General features: G+C 23.1%; 1 protein-coding gene across 1 annotated transcript; it reads left to right on the top strand.

Moving 5' to 3' along the window:
* The first annotated feature begins 2,051 nt into the window (after window positions 1-2,051).
* LOC102682014 (sterol O-acyltransferase 1) lies at window positions 2,052-8,965 on the top strand. The gene is made up of 9 exons (XM_006625115.2): window positions 2,052-2,133; window positions 2,487-2,554; window positions 2,841-2,968; window positions 4,441-4,611; window positions 4,954-5,102; window positions 5,512-5,651; window positions 6,212-6,375; window positions 7,205-7,478; window positions 8,328-8,965. The coding sequence occupies exons 1-9, from the start codon at window positions 2,052-2,054 to the stop codon at window positions 8,745-8,747; spliced, it is 1,596 nt and encodes a 531-aa protein (XP_006625178.1). The 3' UTR covers window positions 8,748-8,965.
* The last annotated feature ends 1,587 nt before the right edge of the window (window positions 8,966-10,552 follow it).

Here is a 10,552-nt window from a genome sequence, read left to right as displayed (position 1 = left end):
CTCAATTATTCTTTTTAAATAAAATTATCTTCAAATAATTCTGTTAATAAAGATCATTTTTTATAATGTTATTTATTACAACTGGTTCTTTTCTTGAAAATATAATTTAAAAATTCCGATTTTTTTACGACAATAATAATTTATCTGTTTTAAAACTTCCTAACAATAAGTTTCTCTTTCGTAGAAAAATTACATTCTCCTTTCACAAAATAGGAAACAAAGAACAATAAAAATAATACTTCTTTCAATGAACGAACAAATATCAATAAGCAAAAGTTATTCCTAATAATGATTTAATTTCATTTATTTATTATTCAAAATAAAAAGAAATAAATAAATCCTATTAGTAACATTATATGAATTGAAGTTTAAATTAATACGCAATAAATCTAATATTACAGAAATGAATCTTAATAGTTACCACAGAAAAAAAAGATGTTATATTTTTATAGTGAAATCGAGTAAACAAATAAGTATCAAATAAAATGATAAATATTAAAATAATTTATCTTTCAAATATATTATTATATAAATAATATTGCTTAAGACAAAATAATCTAGAAGACAAAATAATCTAGAAAGTGAAAAATAAAATTATTTGAAACAAAAGTTATTGTTAATATAATAATGTCAATTCTAGTCTGACTAATTCACTTCCAAGAACAAATTACAACATGGTCAAACCAATAAACTATTGTAAAATGCTATAAAAATGCTCTGGTAAGTACACTCTCATTCATAAGTATTGAGATACTTGTTTATTATCGATATAAATTATAAAAAAATTATTGACTCAAATTATATTAATGATTGAAAATTTTTATATTTATGCAAATATATGTTTCAAATAATTTAATATATAAATATTTTATGATTCATGAATAAAGTTTATAAAATTATATGAATTAATAATTAAATATTTATTTTGAACTTATAATCATAAAGAAGTTACTTGATACTTTGAAATCGATTAGCAATTCATAAAATTCATATATAGTTTATTTATATAATTGTTGATATTTTTATTTTACCTATTTAAGATTTAAAAGAAATAATAATTAAGATTTTTATTAAAAATAAATTAAGACAAAAATAATTGTACACAAAGTCAACTAATAACAATTTCATTTTTGTATTTTTGTACCATTTTCTTTATATCAAAATCATACCAATTAAAATTAAAGCCAAGTTTGAATCTAAATCTGAATCAAAATCATCAGTAAATTCATCATTAATTAAATTGATATCGTTATAAAAGTTTTTATATGATTTTTGAATTACGAAAATAGTTACAACATTCGAAAATTCTTGAATGAACTTTCTTAATCTCTAAGATTCAAAATTTTCAACAATATATTGAAATGTATAAATTCAATTGCACATCTCCGCATCTCGGCATTGTTCGCGCCACGAACGCGATAAATTCAGCAAAAGTTCAATCGAGCCGCTGTTGCAATTACTTAATCAGAAGAGATGGTAACATGGAAACGAGTCATGAGTACGCGTGCACTTGCATGTACCAAAGGATAAGGCTCTGAACGAAAGAAACGCGGGTAACTACGACGCGATCAACTGAAAAATTCGATAAGCATTGAAACGACTCGGTATGTTTCTAATACTCTTCTCGATCCGGTCGATGGTTCAGTAGCAGTTCGCGTCTCGTACAGAGTAAACGCTCTTTCCCCTATCTTTTAAATCATCTCGTTTTTTAATTTAAGTTACAGTTAGTTTATAATCAATTCCAATAATGATTCGTCTTCATCAGTAATTAAAGATTAAAGAATTTTTTTATAAATTTTCTTCATCGTTTTCGAATCGATTTTAAGAAAAAATAAAAAATGTTCAGTGTATAATTCAATAAATTTTATTTATTGGAGATTTTTCGTGTCGAATATAAGATTTCGTGACATCTGTTCGAATAAATTATATTAATATTTTATGAATGAATGATTTCCTACTGTTGGTATATTTTGCGAGATTCTTTCGTATGTGAAGAGATTTAGTAAATGTGAGATGATAAATGGTTGAATAAAAGATTTAAGAGGGAAAAAATGGAACAACGAACCGTAACCGTGGAACAACACGTTTTGAATAAGAATCCGAGCGAAAATGTAAAGGATGTGATAAAACAAGGTACTGCTGAATTGAATTAATATCGATATTATTGTTCTTAAAAGAAGATATCGCATTAGATGTTCCTTAAATTTTATGAAAGTGATCATGATAGAGAAAAGAAAATATTATTTCATATTTTTTATTGGGAAGAATCTGTTTGTAAAGAAATATTTATTCTTAAGAGATAGATTAATTAAGATATTATATCATTTAATGAGATATTTAATCTCGATCATTCTCTTATGTTATTGTAAATATAAAATTTTCTTTATGAAGTATATAAGATAATTATATTTTGATAATCTAATACAGATGAATTTAATCAGATACAGTATGATTAAAATGACGAAAAATAAAAATTGTGTTTACAGAGATGGAAAAGCCGAAGAAAAATTTGATGCGTGACATTATCTTCAGTGAATTACAGGAACAAATGCAGGTATGAAAAATCAAATTATTATTTATAATAAATTTTGAATTGCATTAATATCGATATTATTGTTATTTATAACAATAATTTAGAATATTGAATTTTTGAATTTTTTAAATTATTGAATTTTTAAATTCAATCATTCAATCATCTTTGATCTAAAATATAAAATGATTGCTATAAAAGCATTAAAGTATCAATTAGAAACGTTATTCGTTTGAATTGATCGATTATTTGATACTGTAGATCAAATACATGATAAGTAAATATAAAATATTATTATTTTTTTCCACAGGAAATCAGGCAAGACATTTTAGAGCTTGTCAATAACCGAATGAATGATATGGTATCGGAAGTAGCAAACAGAATTGCTTCGAATGAGTTGAAAGATCTGGTTGACTCGGATAAATACTCTAACAGAACGTAATTATATAATCGCTTTTAAACCTTGGTGTTATTCTCATATTATTATCAATTTACACTGTATACTACGCTAATTGTAATTTTTTTACTCTATATTTTTACTATATATAATTTCAAATTTATCTCTCAAAAATATATTCATAATCAAACATAATTTATTTTAAATTTTTTTTTAAATTAATTGAAATAATTTATTTTATTTGATATGAATTCAAATATAATTAAATTCAAAGAGAAAAAGAAATATTGATTCAAAATTCTTGATAAAATATTTACATATTGAATTTTTTAAATGTAAAAAATTAATTTCATATTTCAAAAATAGAATTTTTTTTTTAATTTTAGTTTCATTTAAATATTTAAAATATACAACATTAGTGAGAAAGAGCATTATTCACATAGTGGTAAGAAGGAAGTAATATAATAATTTCTCTGAAAAAAGATAGGTAATAATTTTTACATGAGTAATCCACATGAACGTTTGGCTGTAAAACAAATCTAATTTCAAGATCATTCAGTGCACGAGCACTTAACCGCTTTGACCTGATTGAACAAACATTTACTTTTACCAGTTATGTTTATATACAATATACAATATATATATACAAAAAAAAGTAACATTATACCAAAAATATGAAAAATAATATCGAAGAATAAAAAAAATGAAAAAAAAAACTAACATAGACTAACATTGCCAATATTTAATAATAAATTTTATCTTTCATGATAGAATCATTTATATAAATATATATAATATTATATAAATATTATATAAATATAAATAATCGAATAAAATTTTTAGAATAAAACTAGATATTTAATTGAAAATTTCATGAAGATAAAATAAACATATGTATTCAAACATTTTAAGAAATTTTTAAGTTAATAAAATTGAAAAATTAAAAATATGGTCATATAAAAATATATAAAAATGTAAAAATATAATGAATTTGAAAACTAAAAAAAAAATTTTAAATATTATATTCATAATATGATCAAAATGATCGATAAATAATATACAAAATATTCTCTTAGAAAATTCATATATTAATAAAATATTTAAACGATAAGAGAACTTTCAAATATAGATAAATAGACAAAATTAAGAGATGAAAGATTAAATAAAATTCTTCTACGTTATCATAATTTTTTATCCATATATGTCATCATGAAAAAACGATAAAAAGTGATGTATATATATTGAATTTAGGTGCATGTGTACTGGAATTCTTAAAGCTGTTATTAAGAGTTAATATCGATTTATATTTTTCCTTTCTTTTCGCAATATCTCATTTTGATTTAACATAAATTATTAATTTTGATTATGAATAAAAGTAAATAATATTAATAAAATAAAAAAAGTATATTATCTATACTTATCAAATCTTATTTATATTTTTATTACAAATTACAATAAATTAATTATTTAATTCTTTGACAGAATGAACTAATATTGTTTAATTCTTTCACAGAAAATCAACGAGAGAAAATACTTTGCCCACCAAGCAATTTCTTCAAAGAAATTCTTTATTGACTGATTTGTACGAAATCAAACATATTCGAACACTTTACAATCTCTTCGTAGCAACATTGATAATTCTTTTAATACACACAGCCGTATACGATATTAGACACACGGGCTCGTAAGTACACAAATATTTTATCCTTTGCAATTTATATCATTACTTTCTAAAATTTTACAATTATTTAAAAAATCTAAAATCATTATCTAAAAAATAATAAAAAAAATTATAATATGAAATATTTTAATTGATATTTTAATCGTTATTAAAGAAATTTTTTAACAATCAATTTAAAAAATTTGAAAAATTTAAAATAATGGAAATTAATATAATGTCAATAAAAAAAAAGTTAAAAAAAATTAGAATTTTGGATAGTTTAGAAAAAACTTCGAATTTTGATGAACAATATCTTGAAATAAAATAATAAAAATAATTGATTAATACCAATATAATTTTTTTTAGACCTAATCTTGGTATAGACACAGTACGAGCTGGTTTTGCCAAATTTCCAGTAGTGCTATATGTTTGGTCCCTTATGAAAATTTCAGTTCTGGGAGTTTATGCTGCTTTCTATTGTTGGGCTACTCGTCGTCTTCAGTATTCGCCTAAATGTACGTCAATTTCGATTCATTTCTTTTTGAAGCAAATATGCAATCAAATGCAATTCAAATAAAATTCAAGACATTGATTCTACAGATGCATTTTCAGTGAAACTTCTCGTTCAAGAAACAAGGAATTTTCATTGCTAGTGCCTAAATTTTAAAAATATTTTATAAATTGAAATATTATAATTAAATATCGAAATTACATTTGTTTCTTCATTTTTTATTTTTTATTTTATTTATTTTTTTCTTATTTAATAAATTTAAGAAACTTATTAAAGAGCACTAACTTTTTTCATTGATAAAAACCGTGGTAAAATATTCTGTAATAACTTTTCTAATATGGAACATAAACAAAAAATTCTTCATTATTAATTCAGTGAGAATGTAACTTAATATCTCGTATTCAATTTTGTAGCATTTACCAGAAAAATATGGGATTATGGATGGCTGGCAGGCATTGTTCTTTATCAGACCTTGTTCTTCATACTTCCGACCAGAGCTGTACTCGATAATGACTTGCCATTGGCGTCTAGCATGATTATTCTTATGGAACAAGTAAATGTTTTAATGTTTAATATGTATTCAATAATATCTATTAATTTATTTAGACTTATTCTTGCCATTTGAGCAAAAATTTAATTTTACTTATCATTAGAAATTCTTGTTGATCTGATTTTTTAAGTACTTTTCTTTTAAATCATACACTAAACAAAATAAATAGAAGATCTAATATTTGAACAGTTGATTAAGAAGCTGATTAAAAATGAACTTTCTATTTTAATTCATTATATTTTAAAAAAAATAAATAAAAATTCTCTTCATTGAATGAGGATCATTATTATATTATTGAAAGTTTTAGTTAAAAAGTTCTACTAACTTTATTAATTATACTGAAAACTGATACAATAAAAAAAATTAACAATTTAAATTTGAAACTTTTTCAACTTTTAAACTATTTCATTTTGATTTATATCCAAGAAATCTTCTTTCATAAAGTAAGATTAAATTATAAAAATTTTTTCATCATTAGATGCAAACTTCACGAAAAACTTTGAATAATTAATTTTAACAACATAAATTAAAAACAAAAAATGTTTTTTTTTTACATTTATTAGATTCGATTAGTGATGAAAACTCATGCCTTCGTGAGGAGTGTTGCACCAAGATTTTTATCATACAAACCTCATACAGATACATCAATACCACAGCTACCTGATTTTTCTCAATATCTTTATTTCCTGTTTGTGCCAACGCTGATTTATCAAGACAGATATCCTAGGTAAGTTCAAAAATATAATATTATTATTAAGTAACTATTAGAATTCATAATTAAATTAAATTAAAAAATCGTTTAGAAAAATGATATATATTATATTTCATAAAATTTATAATGAAATATATATTTTTTTTGAATACTCATTCAATTAAAATTAAAAAAAAAAAATAATAATCTTCTTAAAACAAAATGGTCTATAACAAATATTTCTTTTTCCTTCTATAAGAACAAAATATTTCAATAAACATATACTCAAATAAAATAATTTTTTAATTCTTTTCTTTTAAAATAATAAATTAAATCAAGACACAAATAATGATAAAAAAATTCGAGTTATTCAAGTTTATTATTAGAAAGGATTTATTATCATTAAACGTTTTTCTCCTGTTTAAATATCAAAACAAGTGATACATATGTACTATATTGATAACTATTATCATCACGTTATCAATATTTCAAACATGTGATAATTGATGATTTTAATAAGTAACAAGAGATGTACCTTATTACTTTCATTATGTATGAATTTTCTTTTAAGATAAAAATTCAAAATATTAAGATATTTCATAATAATAATGTTGAAAAAAATATATTAAACATGTTTTAATTACATATTTACTTTATGATATTAAATTATGTTAGAAATATCATTATTACTAATTAAAAAATTTTTAAAATTGATAAAATATATATTATATTTAAAATTTCTTTTTTGAAATTTTGAAAAGAAATTAATATTTTTGTGTTGTCATTTTCAAAGTAAAAATACTGTAATAATAATTTTGAAATTCAACCAAAAAATAAATTATAAATAATTATTTGTATTGTTTAGAGCGAAAAAGATTCGATGGAATATTGTCCTGACTAATTTCGTTGAAGTATTAACAATTATCTTTTTCGTGGCGCTTCTCTACGAACGTTTGTTATATCCAAATTATCGAGAATTTGGAAAACAACCGGTTGAGTTGGGAACACTCACACTTAATATTCTTGGCTCGATGTTGCCCGGAATTCTTATGTTTCTCTGCGGCTTTTATCTTCTTCTACACTGTTGGATGAATGCTTTCGCTGAACTATTGCGATTTGCCGACAAAATGTTTTATAAAGTAAGTAAGTTTGAGTTTAATTTAAACAATTTATTTTAATTTTGAAATATTTTTCTATTAAAATCTAAAATTTCATTCATGATTTTTTTTATTTTTAATTTAATTTTTTATATATATGCAATTAATTAAAAAAAATATTTTATTCAATGTTTTATATAAAATAAAAAATATTTATAAGTTTAAGCCAAAAAAATTGATTAATTTCAATTTTATAGATAGAAATATAGAAATTTTCAATATAAACTTTATATCAAAATTTTTCTCTATTCAAAATTATATAAATAAATCGCTTAAATTTTCTTAATAAATTATATACATGTTAATCTATCTATACTCTGCACTCAAAATCAAATATTTATCCATTTAAATCCACATCATATCTATTATCTCATAAATATTAATAGTATCAACATTCTATATAATCAAAATCTTATAATCCATTTTCATATATCATATCTATAAAATTATCTCGTCACATATATATTCTGCAAAAATCATTGAATCCTTGAAATTCCATTCTCAAAACGCTTCTAAAATCTCATAAAAGAAATTTTTCAAGAGCTGAGTCATCCAAATTACAATACATCGAATCATTAATCCAAGTTTATAGTTACGTATTTCATCATAGTTTCTTTCAATTTATCACAACTTTCTTTCCATTCCATGAAATCTTTATTGATTCAAGGACTTTATGTTCATAATGATCAAACCTGAACATTGAAATAAAATTCTTTAAAATATTAAACATTTAATGAATTATCATTTAATTAATAATTAAATAAAATAAAACTCAAATTCGACAGTGACAAAACATCAAAAAAATCATATATTTATATCATATATTTACAGGATTGGTGGAACTCCATCTGCTATAGCGCCTATTATCGTACCTGGAACATCGTCGTCCACGATTGGTTGTACACTTACATCTACAAGGATATGTACGAGATCTTGACACCTAGGAACAAGACACTATCCGTGTGCATGGTTTTCGCCATCTCGTCCATCATACACGAGTACATCCTCAGCTTCTCTATTCGTTTCTTTTATCCCGTATTATTGTTATTGTTCGGTGTTGTTGGTCTCACGGTGGTATTCGTATTAAAATCAGCCGGAAACGTGTTCCTCTGGTTCAGCCTGAGTGTCGGCAATGGAGTATTGGTCAGCTTGTATTGCATGGAGTATTTCGCCAGAATTAATTGTCCATCGACTCGTGATGATTTCTGGGATCTCATGATTCCGAGAACTTGGACATGTATCTTTAAATGAGAAAGATTGAAAGCTAACTTGTGTAAGCATTAATAAACTGCAGAAGTAAGGCTTAATACTTCAAGATCGTTTAAATTTAAATTATCTTTATTGATGAATGATTTGAGAAGTATTCACTGTATGAAATCTAAAGGAAAAAAAAAAAAGAGAAATTAGCATGGAGGTTTAAAGACTGGAATAATCCTTGCGACTTAGTTTTAATCTAATAGATAAATAAGGAAATTAATAGATGAGGAATTTTAAAGATTTCGAATAGAGAAGGATACTCTTTGCTTGTAAAAAAAATATAAAAATGTATAAATTAAAAATTACGGATTATCTGAGATAAAAGCGAGAAATAATAAATTGTGAATGAAATTTAAATGCCTTGAAAAATAAGATAATTATACAATTTTGTTAATTAGTTTTACAAAAACTGATTTAATTTAAAAAAACTTATCGATAAAAACTAAAAAATTACTAATAGAAAAAATATTACAAAAATAAATGAAAAATAATATAAATTAGTGATAAGAAATATCAATTTTTTATGTTAGGTATCAATGTATAGTTGCGTGAAATAGTAAAATAAACAATTATTATTTCTTTTCCCATTTGTATTTACTCTTCTCTCTTTTTCCTTCTTTTTCTTTTTTAGTAACTTATAATTAAGTTAGATTCGAAGAACGCGGATGACAATTTTCAAAAAGACATGGTCTTTATTATCAAGGCTTACATACCGTGTCTCGAGGATTCAGCATTCGTATTCGAAGACACTCGTTTCGTCCATAAAGATCATTATATACTTTATAATTATATGTATATATCTTTTTTCTTTTTCTCTATACAGGTCGATGCTTAAATGTACATACACGCGCTAATACAGTTACATTTATACACAGGTTCCTTCACAGATTTGTATTTTCCTTCTATTTTTCTCTTATATATATACGTATCATACAGAAATAAACATATATTATTACATTCCATAAAATTCTCAAAAGTTTTAGAAGACATTTTCGCAGTGCATTTATAACATTATATCTGAGATTTTATATTATATTAACGTTTTCAATTTTATAACATTAATTCATAATTTTTAGGAAAGTGAAAACGTTGTGATTTATAAATCGGAAAAAGTTTAATAACCAGATGAAAAATATTTAGGAAGAAAGTAATAATAATACAATATTTAATACTTTGCTTGACGTTTCTATCGAAAATCGAGGAAACGTATGACAAAAAGATTTCAATCGTTCAAAGTTCAGATGTTATTTTATAATGTTATAATTTTTATTTACACATATTTACCTTTCTTTTTCGTTTTCTTCACAACCGACGCACAGTCTAACAGATCTTAGTATAAAATATTTATATTTAAAGAATCTCAAAAAAATCTTCAATTCAAGAGAAAAACAAATCTAACATAAAAGATTAAAAATGTTCTTTTTAATAAAGAAAACAAAATGCATTCTTTGTTCAAATAAATAATTATAAAAAATAATCAAAGAATCACTAATTACCATCTCTCTTTCATTTCTCATTCGCTTCCTTTTTTTTTACATTTCGTTCGAGTCGATTCGTTCAATTAATTTCAATATTCATCGCATATTTGTATATTTTCTTTTTCTCTTATTACAGCACCGTTTACATCAATGTAAACGCGTTTTAGTTTTTTATGTACACCATCGTGAGTATTGAAAAAATAAACCATATTTTTCTCTCGGGAGCACCGGACAATTACTTCCTGAAGAAAAATTTTTTTTTCATCCTCGTCATATTTCTTCCTTTTCCTTTTGTCTTTTTTTTTTTGTTATCAAAGTATT

Source organism: Apis dorsata, unplaced genomic scaffold (genome assembly GCF_000469605.1).
Source record: "Apis dorsata unplaced genomic scaffold, Apis dorsata 1.3 scaffold_1281, whole genome shotgun sequence".
Taxonomy (NCBI): Eukaryota; Metazoa; Arthropoda; class Insecta; order Hymenoptera; family Apidae; genus Apis; species Apis dorsata.
This window is presented reverse-complemented; position numbering and strand designations above follow the sequence as displayed.

Bases quoted from the DNA above. Each gene is read 5' to 3' on its own strand.
- LOC102682014 (XM_006625115.2), top strand. From the start codon at position 2,052: ATGGAACAACGAACCGTAACCGTGGAACAACACGTTTTGAATAAGAAT. The intron at 2,134-2,486 runs GTACTGCTGAAT...TTGTGTTTACAG, and splicing joins AAAGGATGTGATAAAACAAG to AGATGGAAAAGCCGAAGAAA. The intron at 2,969-4,440 runs GTAATTATATAA...ATTCTTTCACAG, and splicing joins GATAAATACTCTAACAGAAC to AAAATCAACGAGAGAAAATA.